The sequence below is a fragment of the Rhinoderma darwinii genome, chromosome 1 (genome assembly GCF_050947455.1).
Source record: "Rhinoderma darwinii isolate aRhiDar2 chromosome 1, aRhiDar2.hap1, whole genome shotgun sequence".
NCBI classification, from domain to species: Eukaryota; Metazoa; Chordata; class Amphibia; order Anura; family Rhinodermatidae; genus Rhinoderma; species Rhinoderma darwinii.
This window is the reverse complement of record NC_134687.1, coordinates 424,651,209-424,674,999: the sequence shown is the minus strand read 5'-3', so window position 1 is coordinate 424,674,999 and position 23,791 is coordinate 424,651,209. Positions and strand designations below refer to the sequence as shown.

At 43.6% G+C, this 23,791-nt stretch overlaps 1 protein-coding gene across 2 annotated transcripts in view; it reads left to right on the top strand.

Annotated features, from left to right (window-relative positions):
* The window catches only part of RASAL1 (RAS protein activator like 1), a 114,574-nt gene that overhangs the window by 16,157 nt on the left and 74,626 nt on the right, over positions 1–23,791 (top strand). For both annotated transcript variants that reach the window (XM_075830080.1, XM_075830070.1), the window contains exons 3-5: positions 8,779–8,892; positions 9,022–9,083; positions 12,973–13,102. In XM_075830080.1, the coding sequence (XP_075686195.1) occupies positions 8,779–8,892; positions 9,022–9,083; positions 12,973–13,102 (306 nt within the window). The remainder of the gene's footprint in view (positions 1–8,778; positions 8,893–9,021; positions 9,084–12,972; positions 13,103–23,791) is intronic.

The following is a 23,791-nucleotide window of genomic DNA, read 5'->3' as shown; positions in this document are numbered from 1 at the left end:
TTTTTATATGCATTGCATTCAGACCCCTTTACTTTTCCACATTTTGTTACGTTTTATCCTAATTCTAAAATGGATCATATTTTATGATCCCATCAATCTACATGCAATACCCCGTAATAGCTAAACAAAATCAGCTTTGCAAAAATGTGTGCAAATTTATTAAGAATAAAAAAAAAAAAATATTACATTTACATAAGTATTCAGATTATTTTCTCTGTACTTTGCTGAAGCACCTTTTGCAGGTACAAGCCTGTATTTGGCGAACTTCTCTGATTCTTCTCTGAAGATCTTTTCAAGCTCTGTCAGGTTAGATGAGGAGTGTCGATAAACAGATATTTTCAGGTCTCTCCAGATGTTCAATCGGATCAAGTCTGGTTTCTGACTGGGCCACTCACAGAGTTGTCCCAATGTTAGATTTTATGAAAATTGATTATTTATCTATTTTTTTTTGCCTTTGGTTGGAGGCGAAAAATTACCACCGACATATACTATCAACCTTCATAAGCCAGAGAAAGGGTCCAAATGTAGCAATTTGCATTTAAAATTGTGACATTTGGTTATTTTCTGCTGCCCCCAGCACTTTTGTAAAATGTATTATAATTTATGCTACAAAGCTGGCGTAAATTATAGCACAAATCTACGCCAGCTCCTAGATGGCGTAGAATTTATTATGTGGGGCATAGCAAGGTAGAGGCCTATGCCAGGCCCTGTACCTTGCCCCCCTGATCGGACTAACCACAGCCCCTTCCCCTTTGGACAATTAAAAAAAAAGAATGCTCACCTCACCACTCCGGGGGGCCTATAGGCAGAAGAATTTAACCAAAAGAACAGTAGCATTATATGTGGTTGATGTGGACTCAATGACTCATGATGTAATCGTGCTATACAGAGCTATAACAATGTTCAATAAACTCGTTTTAAAATTGCATATAGATCCTATGCAGTATAAAGTAATCACAAACAACAGTTGTCACCTGGTAGGTGGTAGGCTTAAAGGGGTTGTCCCAAGTTGATAAATGGAGCTATAAAGCTCCCCCATGTAAAAATAAGAAGAATTCTAATTACCTGTCCGTCGTCCAGCGATGTCGTTTTCTTGCTATTCTTGATTGAAGTTGCGGTCGGTCCCTCTTTGTATCCTGCTCGTTGCCTAGGTTCCCGGCCACCGCTATTTACCTTTAGCGGTGGCCGCGCATGCGTAATGACATCCTCTGCGTCCTGAGCAGAGGATGTCATTTGCTCGTGAACGCGCATCTCGGCGCTTCTCGGCGCATGCGCAGAAGATGCAGTGGAAGGCACCCGTCGCAAGGAGAAGTCTGCGCTCCGCTAAAGGTAAGTGTGTATATGTGTGTGTCTGTGTATATATGGGTGTGTTTGTGTATATGTGTTCGTGTATATGTGTGTGTGTGTTTATGTGTGAGTGTATATATGGGTGTATTTGTGTATATGTTTGTGTGTATATGTTTGTGTGTGTGTGTGTGTTTTTGTATATGTGTGGGTTTATGTATGTGTTTGTGTATATATGGGTGTGTTTGTGTACATATGTTTGTGTGTATATGTGTGTGTTTGTGTATATATGGGTGTGTTTGTGTATATATGGGTGTGTTTGTGTGTGTGTGTTTGTGTATGTGTGTTTGTGTATATTTGGGTGTGTTTGTGTATATGTTTGTGTGTATATGTGTGTGTGTGTGTGTGTATATATGTGTGTGTGTTTGTGTATATATGGGTGTGTTTGTGTATATGTTTGTGTGTGTGTGTTTGTGTATGTGTGTTTGTGTATATTTGGGTGTGTTTGTGTACATGTGTTTGTGTTTATGTTTGTGTGTATATGTGTGTGTGTGTATATGTGTGTGTGTGTGTGTTTGTGTATATATGGGTGTGTTTGTGCATATGTGTATATGTTTGTGTGTATTTTTGTATATGTATATTTGTGTGTTTGTGTATATGTGTGTTTGTGTATATATGGGTGTGTTTGCGTACATGTGTTTGTGTATAGGTTTGTGTGTATATGTGTGTTTTTTGGAGTTTATGTGTGTGTGTTTGTGTATATATGGGTGTGTTTGTGCATATGTGTATAGGTTTGTGTGTATATGTTTGTGTGTGTTTTTGTATACATGTGTGTTTGTGTATATATGTGTGTGTTTGTGTATATATGGGTGTGTTTGTGTATATGTGTGTGTGTGTGTGTGTGTGTATGGGTGTGTTTGTGCATATGTGTATATGTTTGTGTGTATATGTTTCAGTATTTTTGTATATGTATATTTGTGTGTTTATGTATATGTGTGTTTGTGTATATATGGGTGTGTTTGTGTACATGTGTTTGTGTATAGGTTTGTGTGTATATGTGTGTTTTTTGGAGTTTATGTGTGTGTGTTTGCGTATATATGGGTGTGTTTGTGCATGTGTATATGTTTGTGTGTATATGTTTGTGTTTTTGTATATGTGTGTGTTTGTGTGTGTTTGTGTATATATGGGTGTGTTTGTGTATATGTGTGTGTGTGTTTGTGTATATGTGTGTGTGTTTGTGTATATGTTTGTGTGTATATGTTTGTGTGTTTGTGTATATATGGGGTCCCCCCCATTTTTATAACCAGCCAGATACAACACAGCAGCAGCAGCAGCCTAGCATTACAAGGGTGGGAAGGTCCACTGTTTTTGGCCCTTCCCAGCCTCATAATACCAGCCTGCGGCCGCCCCAGGGCCCGACCATCACAATAGATGGTCGGGTACTGGATCGTACCCAGCTCTTCCCGGCACCCCTGGTGGTGGTGGGTACCGGGGTAATAATGGTGTTTAGTGTTAGCCTCTGTACCGGCTAACACTAAGCCTCCCCTTAGTAATGGACCTTGTCACTCAGACAGCGGCCATTACTAAAGTGATAGTAATAAAACTTGAAAATAAAACACAAAGATATAGATAAAATATTTTATTGAAATAAAGCACCCCCAACACAACCCTCATTAACCATTTTATTGATGAAAAAAAAAGCGTCATCTAAGTAGTCCTCGAAACCGACGTAGTCCAAACACCAAACCTGTAAAAAATCAAAAATATTAAAAAAAAAAATTAAATAAAACATGTCGTAGGCTTAGTTTCACTTTCATGTGTGATACTGACTGTTATACCATGTATAGAAGCCTGCGGCAAAGTTGGCTTAGATACAGGGCGCCAGCAGACAGTATCATACATGGCCATACAGACATTTATACAAACAAACATACATACATACATTCAAACATACATGCACATATAGGCATACATACAAGCAAACATACATACAAGCAAGAAAACATACAAGCAAGCAAACATACATACATACAAGCAAGCAAACATACATACAAGCAAACATACATGCAAACATACATACATGCAAGCAAACATACATACATGCAAGCAAACATACATGCAAACATACATACATGCAAATATACATGCACATATACACATACATGCACATATACACATACAACCATGAAAACATACATACATGCAAACATGCATACATACATGCAAACATACATACATGAAAACATACATACATGCAAACATACATGCACATACATGCACATATACACATACAAATATGACAACATACATACAAGCAAACATACATACATACATACAAGCAAACATGCATACATACATACAAGCAAACATACATACAAGCAAACATACATACAAGCAAACATACATGCAAACATACATGCATGCAAACATACATACATGCAAACATACATGCAAACATACATACATACATGAAAACATACATACATGGAAACATACATGCAAACATACATGCACATATACACATACAAACATGACAACATACATACAAGCAAACATACATACATACATACAAACATACATGCAAACATACATGCATGCAAACATACATACATGCAAACATACATACATACATGCACATATACACATACAAACATGACAACATACATACAAGAAAACATACATACATACATACATGCAAACATACATGCACATATACACATACATACAAAAATAAACTCACCTAAGACGTTCCCACGAAGAGCTGAACGGTCCCGTCACTTTTCTTCTCCCATTCACAATAACATAGCGGTGGGCGCAGATGACGTAATCACGTGTGCCTGATATGATTACGTCATCTGCGCCACAACGCATTGTTACTATGAATGCGAGCGGCGCCAAGAAGAAGGAAGATGGCAAGTGACGGGACCTTTCAGAGCTCCGTAGGAACGTCTTAGGTGAGTTTATTTTTTTTATATATTTTTTGTTGTTCGCCGGGTGCTGATGCAGCACCGGTGCGGCGGCTACAAACATTACATGTAGTGACAGGGTGGGGGAGGGAAAAGTTGGTTGCCGCAACGGGGTGAATGTAGTGTAGTGTAGTGTAGTTGACATTCACGGTAAGTTCGTCTCAATCGGGTTTACCATGCCCGCTTGAAACGAACATTCTCCCGATGTTGCTAGAACTACAGTATCTAGCAACGTCGGGAGCGCGCACACTGCAGAGAGGCTTGATTGACATCGAGCCGCTCACGCCCCTTTTTAGAAAAGATAACCAGCACTTGCTGAGTTATCAAGTGTAAAAAAAAGGCACTTAGGAAATGAATTTTTAAATTTTTTTAACAGCAAATGTTTTAAAATTCATTTCCTGCTTAGAATGTTTAAAAAAAAAAATTTTGAGTCAACTTGGGACAACCCCTTTAATTATATCTATTGTTCCAGGGATCAAGAGCTTCAATCTACATATCTGCGACCATACATATGGGGTCTTAACTGTAATTTCTTAGAATCTCTTTACCTACTATTGATTTTTATATTAGGTATAAATATATATATATTTATATATATATATATATATATATATATATGTATATATATATGTATATATATATATATATATAATATATATATATATATATATATATATATATATATATATATATAAAAGAGAAGGCAGCAGCACTCACAAAGAAATCGATGACCAGGTGCCCAGCAAAACAATGGGATCTTTATCAAGATCTTTTGCTATATATATTGTATATTATGCTATCATATATCTCTTCTTTTTTAATTATTTGTTCCTTATAGTCTGCAAATAAGATACACTCTTAACCAGTACTTTCATGTATACTTTTTACTGAGCATAAAGCACACTACATCAAAGCAATTTTCCTCTGTTACAAATTAAAGAAACCCCTCTCCCCCACCCCATATACATCCTCATTCTTACATTTAAAGTTTATTAGTTGCACCCAAGTTCAGATTGTAATAATAGGAATAATATTAGAATACCTTTGTGAAAGCAGGTGATCTAGTCCAACCTCCAATATTCTTATATGCAAAGTAATTTGCTAATTGTGAAAGGTGTTGCATTTCTAAACAAGTTCTACTAATCTACTCCACATCAGGTTAGTAGACGCCAATCCTGAACAATCTATCCATTTCCCCATTATTTCTCAAATTTGGTTAGGACTACTCTTTTAGAGTAGATCCTCAACCTCAGAATAGTTGAGTTTAACGAGCTAATATAACCTCCGTCAATCGTGGAGGATCTGCCTGTAACCAATATTTAGCAATCATTTTGCAAGCATGGCAGAGTATTTTAGCAATTGACATTTGTTCGATACTATCTAGCTCCTTTGCGGTTACATAGGTATTAATATTTCAAAAACTCTATAAATTAGATGTACTACTTCCCTACAGTGCTTTAATATATATTTTAACTTCCTTACAATTGGCCATCAATGTATGATCTGTAAGGGTCTGACCTCTGGTAGCTAGGGACCCCACTCTTATGATGTTCAAAATCCCTTTAAGTGGATAGCCTCTTTAAAAATCTGATTTGAACCCTTATATACGGCAAAAAAAATCCAATTTTATTGAGCAGCAGGGAACACTAGAATCCATTGGCCACAAAATAAACAACTTTGTTAGAAACTTAGAAGTTATATATTGATAGCTGAACAGTTGTAAAAAAGCAAACCACTCCTCCAATGAAATAAACCTTACTGTATGACATTTTTATAACTGTCCCTTTAGAAATTGAGGATGTCATCTGGCAGTATTAATTGGCCCCTTGACACCAGGTTTCTCAGACTGCAGTAATGTTACAGCACAGTGTCCCACAATTCAGTGAAATGACGCAGAATAGACTACAGTGCTATTTGTCTGTGCCGCTTGACTTTTTCAGATATATCTTTTGCTAAATCCTGCTCCCGTCAGTTCAGTGACAGGGGGTCCTGCGTGTCCCTGACATGCAGGATCGAGCTGTTATCCATCACATATAAATTCATAACTTAGATGTGATAGATTACAGGTGAATCCTGTGTGTCAGAGACATGCCGGACCCGCTCACACTGCACCTGTCAGGTCCGCGGGACTGACAGATTCTAGTCATAGTGAACGATACAGCTGCTCTGTATAAATAATACAGAGCAGCTGTATCTAATAAAGAAAAACGAATTTTTAATAAAAAAAACTATTTAGAAAGTTGCACTGACTGACATTTTTATAAAAAAATAAAAATTGCCTTTCAAAGGTGTGCATAGCATAGCCTTCAAGTGTTATTTACATAAAACCGGACCAACTCTTTGTTACGTTCTAGTTACAATGTTTCATAGCTAAGATTTCACCACTTGCTATATATGTGCTGTGCCGGCCCGTACATGAAGGACAGCATGCATTGGCTCTCCCTGCGGTCTTCTCCTGACCTGGATGATGCCTCATGCCATATTGCTGTACAGTAGTGCTTTATCCCTTGTGTTTCTTGAGGAGTGGGAGTTGTGATAGATCCCCCCCCCCTTCACTTATGAAGTGTGAGTTTCTCAGCATCCCTTCATCCTGTTTCCATGGAGACAGGCAGGAGTTATAATGCTTCTCAAGCCTGTTACTAAGCTTGGAGTAAAGCCTTGTTATACCCATGGGATGCATTGCACCCCCGATGTATCTGTACATCAAAGCCACTGGAGTTGTTTGAAAGCGCATTAACCCCTGCGACTATGGTCAGTATGTATTCAGTGATTGGCTTGCATGGTAAGCAAGATTGGTACTATATTATGTGGCATTGCGGGATGGCATATCTTTCCTTCAGCTCATTCATGTTGGCATATGATAACCTTTAAGAGTAATGTTATAATCAAAGAATTGCTCAAACATTACTTTTAAAGGTTTTGTACATTTTGGACAAGCCCCTTGTCTATTTCCGTTTTTCCCAGAGACAAACATACATATTATCCTTTAGGTTTCGTTTTATAGAGAACTCCCATGAAAATTTTTATTGCTGTGCCCATTTGTAATGGGCATCTTGTGCATGTAAATAAATTATATTTATTTTCTCACCGAGCGTCTATCTTTTAATCCATGGGCTCCGTTCGGCTCCCCCGTTCCGTCACGTAACCTGTAAACTGACTTTCCGATTCACACAGTGTCTTATGTATGGACCAGAAGCCAGTTTCTCTATGTAAGTCTCAGAATGTGGGAAACTGGGTTCCGGTCCACACATAAGACGCTGTGTGCATCGGAAAGTCAGTTTACAGGTCACGTGACTGAACGGGGCAGCCAAACGGAGCCCATGGATTGAAAGATAGACACTCGGTGAGAAAATAAATATAATTTACATGCACAAGATGGCCATTACAAACGGGAACAGCAATACAATTTTTCATGGGAGTTCTTCCCTAAAGAGGTTCTCATAATGGTCATTTATCACCTATCCATATTTCTGCTTAAAATAACAAAGCACTGGTAAATATAAGTACTTGACTTTCCCTCTTCTATCAAGAATTTAACGGGGTATTCCGGTTACAACAAGTTACCCCCTATCCATAGGGTAAGGGGTAACTTGCTGATAGGTGGGTGTCTGACAGCTCGGACCCCCACCGTTTACGAGAGTGGGGAGCCCGAAGTTGCCCGAACCCCAAGTTTGAACTGAGCGGCAAGACGCTCATGTGCACTGCCGCTCTATTCATTCTCTATGGCAGCGACGGAAAAAGCCGAACACTGCACTCGACCATCTCCAGCGCTCCCATAGAGAATGAATGGAGCGGCAGTGCGCATGAGCGTCTTGCTGCTCGGTTCAAACTTGGGGTTCGGGAAAATTCGGGACCCCCGTTCTGGTAAACGGTGGGGGTCCGAGCTGTCGGACACCCACCAATCAGCAAGTTACCCCTTACCCTACGGATAGGGGGTAACTTGTTGTAACCAGAAAACCCCTTTAAATATTTAGAAGTTTCTTAGTTGTATCAGATTCTTGAGAAGTTGAGTCAAAACATATATGGATGTCATTTCAGCTCCAACATGATTTGTCAATAGGGCAGGACTGGCAAATGGCAGATGGACTGGTGCACGGTGGACCAGCCAGCGGCCGCCTACTAACTTCTTTAACTCCACACAGCCTCAGACCTGTACCACCAGTGGGCCTTGCTTACCCCACTGTAGTTTAGAGGTGGTAGCTGTGCTCGAACTATAATAGTTATAGCCATTAAACTAGTGCATGCTAATATCCAGAATATAGCCGCTATGCATCCCTATGAGGCCATGCGCAAAATATTTTTTTGAGCCGGGTCATCATGGGTCTGTGTGTTCACATATGTCAGGGATGATTTTAAGTCCCATTTCGGGCCTGTTTATCATCCAGTTTCCCTAGACTAATAGAAAATCAGCTTAAATATACAGTGATACATCCCTAGATCACATTACAGCATAGCTCAATAGATTTGGCAGGATGACATTTCAAGAACTTTTGCGTGGTTTACAATGTAATTTTTTACTCACATGCAGAACAGCCACTGTATGGAGGGACCTGAACCCATTTTGGGGCGAAGAGTTCACCCTGCACCTCCCCCTTGGTTTCCATACTCTATCTTTCTATGTGATGGATGAAGACACAATTGGGTGAGATTAACCATTTCTTGTGCTGAATGTCTGTGTAAAGTTGCATTTATAAGTTACTATCCATGTCTTCAGACGTTCTACATTTTTGCCATGTTACATCATCCTAAACTCTGTTTTCCTTTGTTACAGACATGATGATGTAATTGGCAAGATATCTCTCAGTAAAGAATACATTGCATCGCAACCACGGGGTAAGCAAATCCTATTGGTGCTCATAAATTTGTTAAAACTTTAATATGTGAGGGGAGGTATGTCTGGACACGCTCAGGAATGGACACATCTCAAAGAACTCGGGGGGAATTTAATAATGGTTTTATGTCACTTTTGTGGCATTAAAAAGTAAGAAATTTTGGCAGGCACCATTGCTGCGCTAAAATTTTAAACTTTTTACTTCTGGAAAACACTGTGGAGTTTACCGGGAGGGAGCAAGGCCACCAGCGCCCCCCACAGATTTGCTATCATTTATGCCAGAAAGTGGCGTAAATTTAAGCGCAAATCTATGCCTGCTCATAGCAGGCATAGATTTCAGAGTCTGGCGCACAGACAGCCAAAGATGTTCCAAATTTATTAAGAGGCATGCGCCTCTTATTAAAGTTGCCACATTTTACTTCAGTGAAGACCTGATTAAGACTGATATATTAAACGCCAGTCTAAGTAAATCTGCGCCTCAGTGCCCGAACTAAAGGCCCCTTTACACTGGGCAATTATCGGGCAAACAAGCGTTCATAGAATGCTCGTTGATGATAATTGCCCTATGTAAACAGAGCTGCAATCAGCAGATGAACAAGCAAACGCTCGATCGTCTTCTGATCGCATCGTTTTAAAAAAGTGAAATATTATTGTTGTCGGCAGCACATCTCCCTGTGTAAACAGGGAGACCCGCTACCGTCATGATAATAATTTATGGGGATGAGCAATCGGAGTAGCTACCGCTCGTCCCCATCCATAGCTCCTTGTGACAGGAGCAAATGAGCTCCGATCAACGAGCTCGTTTGGCCGGTGTAATAGGGCCTTAAGACACATACATCTCAAAACCATAAAAAAAAACTGTTCTAGGGGAAAGGCTGGTCTCTCCAAGATAGCCTCCAGAGGGACTATTCTCTGGACATAACCTCATCTGCACAACACGGTCTACTTAGCAATGTTGCTTCTGCCTCTATACCTGCCACCGCAACTTTTTGGGGTTTTCTGACATTTGTTTTACACTTATTACTTACCCTGGATTGTACTGACAACCCTTATATAGAAATGTAAGAGCTATTGTGACTTCAAGATTTCCAATATTTGCTCTGCCATCTGAATGCTTACCTTGCTACAACACTGCAAAGCACCAATGGATGTGGTCAGCCTTGGGACTGGGAAGATGAGCAGCTATACCTTCTTCACTTCTCATGTAAAGCTGCACTCATTTGTCCTTTACCTCCCAGTGGATATAATTGTTTTGACTTTAAGGGAATTTGCATACCCTGCCAGGTGCATAGTCAGTACTCGAAATTCTGCTGTGTTTCCTATTTATTTTTTCTTTATTGAGTTTCAAAAGATATAGCATTGACATAAGAAAAACGAGAAACTCATTACAGCATATAGTCAACACTTTATGAGAAAGCATGAAGGGGAAGAAAAAGGGGTAGGGTGAGGGAGAAGAGTTTGGTCTAACCCAAAAAGAGTTGCAATAAGTTTGGTCTTCCAGTACAGACATCTTGCCACAAACATTCTTATATAATAGAATAATTACTATCACATAAACAAATACCTCATTACATTCATTACAATACAATTGTCTTGAAGTGAACCAAAGGCTTCCATATCATAGGGAAGTGGGGTTCGTTCTTGTCTCCCAATGAGCCAATTCTTCCATTCTGGAAATTTGATCGCATTTGTTTATCTAATGGGAGATAGTGGGAAACAGAGTAGATTTCCAGCAGGTAGAGATAAGGAGCCTAGCTGCTGCAAACAATCGCTGCGCCAATATGAGTTGTGTTCCGTCACATTTGAAGGCAGAATACCCAAGAGATGTGTGGATGGGTTTCATGGTATGGTCAGTTTGGGTATACCATTAATATTTGGAAATACAGCTATCTAAAAGGCAGAAAGCTTAGAGCAATTCCGCCAAATGCGCATGAAATTGCCCGTTTCGGCTAGACAACTCTAGCACCCGGTGTAAATTCAGGATACATACTATGAAGTTGTACTTTGGTGTGGTACCACGTGCTGAGCACTTTGTTTAAATATTCCTGCCATTTGACACATCTGAAACATGTCACCGGAATTCTCAACAATTTGGACATGGCCAATTAAGAAAAATTGATATTGAGGTCCTGTCCCCACAATTTAATGTAAGATAGAAAATGTGCCTTCTTCAACCAATATGTTATATAGTTTTGACGCAGTGCTGTCTTTCTTGATTCTCATACTGTTTCTTTTTGAGTACTCTTGCACTTATACACTACCGTTCAAAAGTTTAGGGTCACTTAGAATTTTCCTTATTTTTGAAAGAAAAGCACAGTTTTTTTCAATGAAGATAACATTAAATTAATCAGAAATACACTCTATACATTGTTAATGTGCTAAATGACTATTCTAGCTGCAAACGTCTGGTTTTTAATGCAATATCTACATAGGTGTATAGAGGCCCATTTCCAGCATCTATCACTCCAGTGTTCTAATGGTACATTGTGTTTGCTAACTGTGTTAGAAGGCTAATGGATGATTAAAAAACACTTGAAAACCCTTGTGCAATTATGTTAGCACCGCTGTAAACAGTTTTGCTGTTTAGAGGAGCTATAAAACTGACCTTCCTTTGAGCTAGTTGAGAATCTGGAGCATTACATTTGTGGGTTCGATTAAACTCTCCAAATGGCTAGAAAAAGAGAGCTTTCATGTGAAACTCGACAGTCTATTCTTGTTCTTAGAAATGAAGGCTATTCCATGCGAGAAATTGCCAAGAAACTGAAGATTTCCTACAACGGTGTGTACTACTCCCTTCAGACGACAGCACAAACAGGCTCTACCCAGAGTAGAAAGAGAAGTGGGAGGCCCCGCTGCACAACTGAGCAACAAGACAAGTACATTAGAGTTTCTAGTTAGAGAAATAGACGCCTCACAGGTCCTCGACTGGCAGCTTCATTAAATAGTACCCGCAAAACGCCAGTGTCTACGTCTACAGTGAAGAGGAGACTCCAGGATGCTGGCCTTTAGGGCAGAGTGGCAAAGAAAAAGCCATATCTGAGACTGGCTAATAAAAGGAAAAGATTAATATGGGCAAAAGCACACAGACATTGGACAGAGGAAGATTGGAAAAAAGTGTTATGGACAGACGAATCGAAGTTTGAGGTGTTTGGATCACACAGAAGAACATGCCTGACGCCATCTGTCAAGCATGGTGGAGGTAATGTGATGGTCTGGGGTTACTTTGGTGCTGGTAAAGTGGGAGATTTGTACAAGGTAAAAGGGATTTTGAATAAGGAAGGCTATCACTCCATTTTGCAACGCCATGCCATACCCTGTGGACAGCGCTTGATTGGAGCCAATTTCATCCTACAACAGGACAATGACAACAAAGCACACCTCAAAATTATGCAAGTACTATTTAGGGAAGAAGCAGGCAGCTGGTATTCTATCTGTAATGGAGTGGGCAGCGCAGTCACCAGATCTCAACCCCATAGAGCTGTTGTGGGAGCAGCTTGACCGTATGGTACGCAAGAAGTGCCCATCAAGCCAATCCAACTTGTGGGAGGGCCTTCTGGAAACATGGGGTGAAATTTCTCCCGATTACCTCAGCAAATTAACAGCTAGAATGCCAAAGGTCTGCAATGCTGAAATTGCTGCAAATGGAGCATTATTTGACGAAAGCAAAGTTTGAAGGAGAAAATTATTATTTCAAATAAAATTCATTATTTCTAACCTTGTCAATGTCTTGACTATATTTTCAAGTCATTTTGCAACTCATTTGATAAATATAAGTGTGAGTTTTCATGGAAAACACAAAATTGTCTGGGTGACCCCAAACTTTTGAACGGTAGTGTATATCTTCATCATTATGAAATTTACCAACTGTAATAAAGATTTCCTACTCTTTAGGTATTGAAAGCTGGATTAACCTGAGTCGCGTGAATCCAGATGAAGAAGTCCAGGGAGAGATTTACCTCGAGCTGCACATAATGCAAAACCAGCACAAGAGCAACCTGCACTGCCATGTCCTGGAAGCCAGGTACATGTAGCATTGTTATTCTGTGCAACCAAGAACTTACAACCTATAGTTGTTACAGTCAGATAACTACAAATCAATGTTTGAGTGGTTCCACTGAAAAACAAAAATCAAACGTCAAAATCTGAGCAATGATGTAATACATAATGTGAAGTATGACCCTATGAATGTCATGTGCCTTGAACACTGCGCCTCCTTCACTGATTTTCCTTGCACAGCAACACCCGCCAACCCACTGTGCAGCCCCATTCAAGTTCCCTGCACAGCTGGGTGGCCGTAAGTGCCGATGCAATGGGAAAACGGAGAAGTGGACGTAGTACTAGATCATTACTGTGCCCCCTTATTACCAGGATCAGGTGGGGTCCCAAAGATCAGGACCCCCCCACTGGTCATAAAGAGAAGCTGTATCCTAAGAATATACCATCACTTTATAAGATGGGAATAACCCTTTAGGCATGTGCTCTTTACTATAATTCCATTATAGTTTAGACCCTGGATAAGCGGGTGAGGATAATCTACAATAGAAAAAACATTTTTCTTTAGTTATAATGATTGAAAATCAGTGAACCTAAATATATAATACAAAGAGGATTTATTCGAACTTCACCACACCCTAACCTAGAATGTGTTGAGTGAAAGGTATTATCTCTGAAGGCAGTTGCTCTATCGTTAGTTGTTGAGAACTTGATGAGTGTCCTCTGTTCAGGACCCTTATCTATTAGCCGGGCATGGAGCGCTCTGGAGGACCCGGCATCTCTGCATTACACGCACAGGCCATTGATTTCACATGTAATTCTTCATTTCCCTGTGGTGACACTGTAAGGCTACTGAACACATGGCATCAGTTTTCCCCACAGATAACAGCTAATCGCTGCAGTCCCTGCAGTGGGATACCATGTGATCAGCTTATCATTGGGGGACCCTTCTAACAAAATCGAATTGTCTAAAGCAGACAACACCTTTAACATAACATACAGTGAAGGAAATAAGTATTTGATCCCTTGCTGATTTTGTAAGTTTGCCCACTGTCAAAGTCATGAACAGTCTAGAATTTTTAGGCTAGGTTCATTTTACCAGTGAGAGATAGATTATATATATATAAAAAAAAAAAGAAAATCACATAGTCAAAATTATATATATTTATTTGCATTGTGCACAGAGAAATAAGTATTTGATCCCCTACCAACCATTAAGAGTTCAGCCTCCTCCAGACCAGTTACACGCTCCAAATCAACTTGGTGCCTGCATTAAAGACAGCTGTCTTAAATGGTCACCTGTATAAAAGACTCCTGTCCACAGACTCAATTAATCAGTCTGACTCTAACCTCTACAACATGGGCAAGACCAGAAAGCTTTCTAAGGATGTCAGGGACAAGATCATAGACCTGCACAAGGCTGGAATGGGCTACAAAACCATAAGTAAGACGCTGGGTGAGAAGGAGACAACTGTTGGTGCAATAGTAAGAAAATGGAAGACATACAAAATGACTGTCAATCGACATCGATCTGGGGCTCCATGCAAAATCTCACCTCGTGGGGTATCCTTGATCCTGAGGAAGATGAGAGCTCAGCCGAAAACTACACGGGGGGAACTTGTTAATGATCTCAAGGCAACTGGGACCACAGTCACCAAGAAAACCATTGGTAACACATTACGCCGTAGTGGATTAAAATCCTGCAGTGCCCGCAAGGTCCCCCTGCTCAAGAAGGCACATGTACAGGCCCGTCTGAAGTTTGCAAATGAACATCTGGATGATTCTGAGAGTGATTGGGAGAAGGTGCTGTGGTCAGATGAGACTAAAATTTAGCTCTTTGGCATTAACTCAACTCGCCGTGTTTGGAGGAAGAGAAATGCTGCCTATGACCCAAAGAACACCGTCCCCACTGTCAAGCATGGAGGTGGAAACATTATGTTTTGGGGGTGTTTCTCAGCTAAGGGCACAGGACTACTTCACCGCATCAATGAGAGAATGAATGGAGTCATGTACCATCAAATCCTGAGTGACAACCTCCTTCCCTCCACCAGGACATTAAAAATGGCTCGTGGCTGGGTCTTCCAGCACGACAATGACCCGAAACATACAGCCAAGGCAACAAAGGAGTGGCTCAAAAAGCAGCACATTAAAGGGAATGTGTTGGCAGCAAAACATGTTTTTTTTTTTTTTTAGTTAAACAATTAGTGTATAGGTGATTAAACATTGTTCTATTTTTTTTTTTTTTTTCACGAGTCAGGAAATATTATAAATTGGATTCAATTGGATTCTAATTTATAATATTTCCCATTGCTGGTCACTAGATGGAGCCATTCCCAAAATTGCAGCATTGCATGTGGTAAAGCAACCACATTGATTTATGCTGCAAAATTGGGTAAAAAGCCCTCGCTCTAGTGAGCTCTCAGCATCCCCCCCCCTCCTTTATCCTGGCTAGTGCCGGGATAAACGAGGGGATTGAACGGTCTAACCTCCTACACTGTGTGTCGCCATTTTTTGAGCTAACACACAGTGTAGTAGGTTTACATACAGTAGTAAACACACACAAACACGAACATACATAGAAATCTCTTACCTGCTCCTGCCGCCGCGGCTCCCTCCGGCCCGTCCGCTCCGTCTGCTGCCGTTAATCGACACATACAGAAATGGAAAAAAAAATGGCAGCCCCCATAGGGAAGAAAAAGTGTAAAAATAAGAAAAATTAACACACAAACACACAAATTAATCCAAACGTTTTTAATAAAGCACTAACATCTTTAACATATTAAAAAAAAAATTGTGGTAACACTGTTCCTTTAAGGTCATGGAGTGGCCTAGCCAGTCTCCAGACCTTAATCCCATCGAAAATTTATGGAGGGAGCTTAAGATCCGAGTTGCCAAGCGACAGCCTCAAAATCTTAATGATTTACAGATTATCTGCAAAGAGGAGTGGGCCAAAATTCCATCTAACATGTGTGCAAACCTCATCTTCAACTACAAAAAACGTCTGACTGCTGTGCTTGCCAACAAGGGTTTTGCCACCAAGTATTAAGTCTTGTTTGCCAAAGGGATCAAATACTTATTTCTCTGTGCACAATGCAAATAAATATATATAATTTTGACAATGTGATTTTCAGTTTTTTTTTAAATAAAATCTATCTCTCACTGGTAAAATTAACCTAGCCTAAAAATTCTAGACTGTTCATGTCTTTGACAGTGGGCAAACTTACAAAATCAGCAAGGGATCAAATACTTATTTCCTTCACTGTATCCAATTGTTGCTTTTGATTCTTCGGAAATTACAGTTTTATGTGGTAACAGTGTATTTTAAAAATGTTAAAGGCACTTTAAGAAAAAAAAAAAAAAAGGTATCCAGACCTAATCTTGCTTAACGTATGCTAAAAAGAGACTCTTTTGGCATACATTTGCACATTAGAACCATATTAGAACCAATGGGTTTGTTACAGTATATCTCTGTATACTTCTTTTTAGGTATACACAGAGATTTGCTTGACGTAGTGACAAAACATGGTATAAATCTAATCGTTAGTCATGGAATTTCTAAAACTACACAAACATTTTTTTTTTAGATTTTTCCAAGTTGCTCTCCATATCAGGGTCCTGTGAATTGACCTGTGTCACCGTTTGTGGGTATGTGGCCCCACTAGGCCCCACCGCCATAGCTGGGAGGCAGCTAGCCAAACAACACAGCACCCCAGTAATACAAAGTCCTGCACTAGGGTACCTGCATAGTCCAGACAGCGGGTGCAGCTCTGGCACGGATGGAGGTGGGTCCAGCAGGTTACGCCGGACATGGCGGATGACAGCAGGTGCCGCAGGTTGCTCCAGACGTGGCGGATCACACTGGACGTGGCGGATCACACTGGACGTGGAAGATGACACTGGACGTGGCAGATGACATTGGACGTGGAAGATGACATTGGACGTGGCAGATGACACAGGACGTGGCGGATGACACAGGACGAGGCAAACGACAGCAGGTGCCGTAGACATGACTCCAACAGTAGTAGGCACAGGAACAAGAACACTGCACGGGATACAGGAACAGGTAACAGGGCACGGGTGACATTTGGAAAGGGAAAACACTAAGGGACCATTTGCAAGATAGACTTGGGAAACACTAACAACTCTCAGGCAAGGATCAGAAGGGCAGGGACCTTCTTATAGTCCAGGAAATCATGTGAGTTGATGATGATGATTGTTTTCATGTGCGTGCCCTGGCCCTTTAAGACCGGGCACGAGCGTGCGCGCGCACCCTGCGGGACATAGCGGACCAGAGCGGAAGTGAGCGCTGGCGTCACCTAGGAAGGAGATGGGGACCAGCGTTCACTGATCCATGGCTGCGTGCGTCGGGAGGTGAGTAAATCCGACGGCCCGCTGCTATGGACGCTACAGTATCCACCCTCTTACACCCCCTGTTCTTGGGGCCAGAGCAAAAGAGGAACTTCTTAACGAAAGCAGGGGCATCGAGGTTCTCTTCCAGCTCCCAGGACCTCTCCTCAGAGCCAAACCCTCTCCAGTCCACCAAATAGAAAGTCCTTTCTCCTACCCTTTTGCAGTCCAGGATCTCCCTCACCTCGAACACATCAGAAGAACCGCTGGGAGCAACTGTGGAACTAGAAGTCTTGCTGTAGCGGTTCAGGACCACTGGTTTCAGGAGGGACACATGAAAGGAGTTGGGGATTCTGAGGGTAGGAGGCAGCCGAAGCTTATAGGAGACAGGGTTTATCTGTTGCAGAATCTCAAAAGGACCGAGGAACCTGGGAGCAAACTTGTATGAAGGCACCTTCAAACTAATGTTCTGAGAGGACAGCCAGACTTCCCAAAGTCCCCAAATGCAGAATCAGCAGCGGGTACCTGAGATGTAGTTGACACTGGAAGAGGGACTCTAGGATGTTGACTGTACACAATGTAAAATGGAGTGGAAGTGGTGGACTCGCTTGTGTGGTTGTTGTACGAGAACTCGGCCCATGGAAGAAGCTGTACCCAGTTATCATGCTGTAAGGAGATGAAGTGGCAGAGATAATTCTCCATGATCTGGTTGATCCTCTTGACTTGCCCATTGGACTGGGGGGGTGATAGGCTGAGGAAAAGTCCAATCTCACATCCAGGAGTTTACAGAGGGCTCTCCAGAACTTTGAGGTAAACTGAACCCCCAGATCGGACACAATGTGAAGGGGCAAGCCATGCAAGCGGAAGATATGCTGAATGAAGAGACTCGCCGGTCGGGGGACAGAAGGTAGGCCGGTCAGCGGGATAAAATGTGCTATCTTCGAGAACAGGTCCACCACCACATAGACAGTGTTGCATCCTGCTGAGGGAGGAAGGTCTGTGACAAAATCCATCGCAATGTGCTGCCAGGGGGCATTGGGTACAGGCAGAGGTTGAAGCAGGCCGGCAGTCTTGGAGTGAGTAACCTTGTTAGAAGCGCACACCGTGCAAGAAGAGACAAAGTCCTCAACATCTTTGGGTAGCGTGGGCCACCAGAAGTGACGAGCAATCAGGTCTCGGGTTTTACGAACACCAGCGTGCCCAGCCAGTTTAGAACTGTGTCCCCAGCGGAGAATTCTTCTCCTGTCTGCCAACCGAACAAAAGTCCTCCCCGGAGGGATGTCTCTAACCTGCAATTGATTGGCAGTGACAATGCAGGACGGGTGGCATGTCCGTGGCTGGGGGCCGTCAGTTCCACTCTCTCCCTGACAGCCGCAGACACAAGTCGGTTAGCGCTGGCCCCAGTCTCCTCCTCAGGAGGCGCCAGTGCTCGCTTCCACACACCTCAGGGTGCGCGTGCACGCTCGTGCCCATTCTTAAAGGGGCAGTGCACGCACCTGACTTTTTAATGAACTATCAGCCTATAAGTCCCTGGACTATAAGAGGGGTTCAGCCCCCTTGCTTCTATGCATGAGCGTTGTTGTCGTATCCTAAGTCTGTCTTGCAAATGGTCCCCTAGTGTTTCCTGCTCCCAGTGTTCCCTGTTCCTGTATCCTGTAATCTGTATCCTGATCTAGTGCCGTGCTGAGCTGTAGCCATGCTGTACTGTATACCACGCTTGTCCTACTACTCCACGCCTGACATCTACCTGCTGCCTAGTCCCAGCCAAGTCTGCCTTGCTAGTGTCCGAGTTGCCACAGGTACCCTATATAAACTATAGACTCTGATCTGCGCCCTGTTGGCCAGTTGCCATACCGTCAAGGCGGTACGGCCCTGTGGGTCCATGAACCCTAAGTGACAACGGGTCTATAATACTTTGAAGGGACTCCACCGTGTCATCCGTCTCAAATGACCTGGACAGGGCATCGGCCCTCACATTCTTGTCAGCGGGACAATAGTGGAGCACAAATTGGAAACAGGTGAAGAACAGCGACCACCTGGCTTGACTGGGATTTAGTCGTTGAGCGGACTGAAGGTAGGTGAGATTCTTATGGTCGGTGTAGATCAGGATGGGGTGAGCTGCGCCCTCTAGAAGATGTCTCCACTCCCCCAGAGGCAATTTGATGGCCAGTAGCTCCCGATCCCCAATAGAGTAATTGCGCTCTGCAGAATAAAAAAGTCTCGAGTACTAGCCACATACTACTGCCTTTTCTTTGGCGCGCCTCCGGAACAGAAGTGCAACTGCACCAACAGAAGAAGCATCCACCTCCAATGAAAACTGCCGAGATACGTCAGGTTGATGGAGGATAGAAATTGGCGAATGCCAGGAAACGCTGTATGGACCTCAGGCTTTGAGGACGTGGCCACTCCAGGACAGCGCTCACTTCCTCAGGATCCATCTTGAGACCTTGATCCGAGATGATGTAGCCCAGGAAGGGCATAGAACTCTTCTGAAAGATGCACTTCTCCAGCTTGGCATATAAACGATTCTCCCTTAATCATAGTAGAACTTGACGGACATGCCTCCGATGAGTCGTCGGATCTGGGGAGAAAATCAAAATATCATCGAGATAAACTACAACACAGATATAGAGGAGATCTCGGAAGATATCATTAACGAATTCCTGGAAGATCGCGAGAGCATTACACAGTCTGAATGGCATCACCAGGTATTCGTAGTGCCCATCTCGGGTGTTGAACGCAGGAATAGTCAACTGGTGTTGGTCACAGGAATAGTCAACTGGTAACAGAATGCTTTTTTTGGTACCGTTCCACCTAGGCTTGTCTCTCCAACCGATCCTAGGCACTGGGGTCTCTCTGGCCTCTGGGGACAAAGACGGTGTCACGAAGCGGGTTAGTGGACCCACTAGGCCATACCGCCGTAGCAGGGAGGCAGCTGGCCAAACAACAGGAAACCCCAGAAATACAATGTCCCGCACAAGGGTACCTGGATAGTCCAGACGGTGGCCGCAGCTCTGGAACAGATGGAGATGGGTGCAGCAAATAACGCCAAACTTGGCGGATGACACAGGATGTGGTGGATTCCTCCGGACGTGCCAGATGACACAGGACGTGGCGGATTCCTCCAGACGTGGCAGATGACACGGGACGTGGCGGATTCCTCCTGACGTGGCAGATGACACAGGACATAGCGGATTCCTCCGGACGTGGCAGATGACACAGGACGTGGCAGATTCCTCCGGACGTGGCAGATGATACAGGACGTGGCGGATTCCTCCGGATGTGGCACGACCATATACTAAAGGCACAGCATGGGAAACAGGAACAGGGAACAAGGCACGGGTAACAACTGGAACGGGAAACACTAAGGAACCATTTGCAAGACAGACTGGGAAAACTAACAACGCTCAGGCAAGGATTAGAAGGCCTGGGGCCTTCTTATAGACCAGGAAATCGTGGCAGTTGATGATGATGACGACTTCCTATTTCCCTTTAAGGCCGGGCACGAGCGTGTGCGCGCACCCTACGAGTCACAGCAGAACGGAGCGGAAGTGAGCGCTGGCGTCTCCTAGGAAGGAGATGGGGACCAGCGCTCACGGATCCATGGCTACGGGCGTCGGGAGGTGACGCTACAGTATCCCCCCTCTTATGCCCCCTCTTCTTGGGCCCAGAGTGAGAGAGGAATTTTTTAATAAGAGCAGGAGCGATGAGGTTCTCTTCTGGCTCCCAGGACCTCTCCTCAGGACCAAACCCTTTCCAGTCCACCAAATAGAAAGTCCTTCCTCCTACCCTTTTGCAGTCCAGGATCTCTTTTACCTCGAATACATCAGAAGGACCGCAGGGAGCAACTGTGGAACTAGAAGTCTTGCTGTAGCAGTTCAGGACCACTGGTTTCAGGAGGGACACATGTAAGGAGTTGGGGATTCTGAGGGTAGGAGGCAGCCGCAGCTTATAGTAGACAGGGTTGATTTGTTGCAGGATCTCGAAAGGGCCAAGGAACCTGGGAGCAAACTTGTATGAAGGCACCCTCAAGCGAATGTTCCGAGAGGACAGCCAGACTTTAGTCCCCAGAAGATACTGAGGCGGCTCTCTTCTCCTAGTATCTGCCTTTCGCTTCATGCGATCTACCGCCAGCAAAATAGAGGACCGGGTCTGTTGCCAGATTTGCAGGAAGTCCCCATATGCAGAGTCAGCAGCGGGTACCTGAGATGAAGTTGACACAGGAAGAGGGACTCTAGGATGTTGACTATAAACAATGTGAAACGTAGTGGAAGTGGTGGACTCACTTGTGTGGTTGTTGTATGAAAACTCGGCCCATGGAAGAAGCTATACCCAGTTATCGTGCTGTGAAGAGATGAAGTGGCGGAGGTAATTCTCCATGATCTGGTCGATCCTTTCAACTTGCCCATTGGACTGGGGGTGATAGGCTGAGGAAAAGTCCAACTCACATCCAGGAGTTTACAGAGGGCTCTCCAGAACTTTGAGGTAAACTGAACACGCCGATCCGACACGATGTGAAGAGGCAAGCCATGCAAGCGAAAGATGTGTAGAATGAAGAGACTCGTCAGACGAGGACCAGAAGGTAGGCCGGTCAGCGGGATAAAATGTGCCATCTTAGAGAACCGGTCCACCACCACCCATACAGTGTTGCATCCTGCTGAGGGGGGAAGGTCTGTGACAAAGTCCATCGCAATGTGCTGCCAGGGGGCATTGGGTACAGGCAGAGGTTGAAGCAGGCCGGCAGGCTTGGAGTGAGTCACTTTGTTAGAGGCACACACCGTGCAAGAAGAGACAAAGTCCAGAACATCTTTAGGTAGCGTGGGCCACCAGAAGTGACGAGCAATCAGGTCTCGGGTTTTACGGACACCAGCGTGCCCAGCCAGTTTAAAACTGTGTCCCCAGCGGAGAATTCTTCTCCTGTCTGCCAACTGAACAAAAGTCCTCCCAGGAGGGATGCCTCTAACCTGCAAAGGTTTAGCAGTGACAATGCAGGACGGGTCTATGATAGTCTGAAGGGACTCCACCGTGTCTTCCGTCTCAAACAATCTGGACAGGGCATCAGCCCTCACATTCTTGTCCGCGGGACGGTAGTGGAGCACAAACTGGAAACGGGTGAAGAACAGTGACCACCTGGCTTGACGGGGGTTCAGTCGTTGTGCAGACTGAAGGTAGGTAAGGTTTTTGTGGTCGGTGAAGATCAGGATGGGGTGAGCAGCGCCCTCTAGAAGATGTCTCCACTCCTCCAGGGACAATTTGATGGCCAGTAGCTCCCGATCTCCAATGGAGTAATTGCGCTCAGCAGAAGAAAAAAGTCTTGAGTAGTAGCCACATACTACTGCCTTTCCTTTGGAGCTCCTCTGGGACAGAAGTGCACCTGCACCAACAGAGAAAACTGCCGAGATACGTCAGGATGATGGAGGATCGAAGCTGAAGTGAAGGCTTTCTTGAGGCTAATAAATGCGGACTCTGCCTCTGGAGTCCACACTTTGGCGTTCACACCCTTCTTGGTAAGGGTCGAGATGGGAGCCGTCAGAGAAGAGAAGTTAGGAATAAACTGCCGGTAGAAATTGGCGAATCCCAGGAACCGCTGTATGGCCCTCAAGCCTTGAGGACGTGGCCACTCCAGGACAGCGTTCACTTTCTCAGGATCCATCTTGAGGCCTTGATCCGAGATGATGTAGCCCAGGAAGGGCAGAGAATTCCTCTCAAAGACGCACTTCTCCAGCTTGGCGTATAAATGATTAGCCCTTAATCGTAGTAGAACCTGACGGACATGCCTCCGATGAGTCGTCGGATCTGGGGAGAAAATCAAAATATCATCGAGATAAACAACACAGACATAGAGTAGATCACTGAAGATATCGTTAACGAACTCTTGAAACACAGTCCGAAGGGCATCACTAGATATTCGTAGTGCCCGTCCCGGGTGTTAAATGCCGTCTTCCATTCATCACTCCGGCGAATCCGGACTAGATTATAAGCCCCCGCAGGTCTAGTTTAGAAAAATGTTTGGCTCCTCGTATGCGATCAAACAGCTCAGAAATAAGTGGCAACGGGTATTTGTTCTTGACTGTGATCTGGTTGAGACCACGGTAGTCAATGCAGGGTCGAAGGGATCCGTCCTTCTTTTTAACGAAGAAGAATCCAGCCCCGGCCGGGGAGGAAGACTTTCGTATGAAACCCCTCTCCAGATTTTCCTTGATATAGGCCGACATGGATAGAGACTCTGGCAAGGAGAGAGGATATACCCGTCCACGGGGAGAGAGGCATTAGGAACCAGTTCAATGGGGCAGTCATAAGTCCGATGTGGAGGCAGTGTCTCAGCCTCCCTTTTGCTGAAAACATCTGCATACTGAGCAAACTGGGGAGG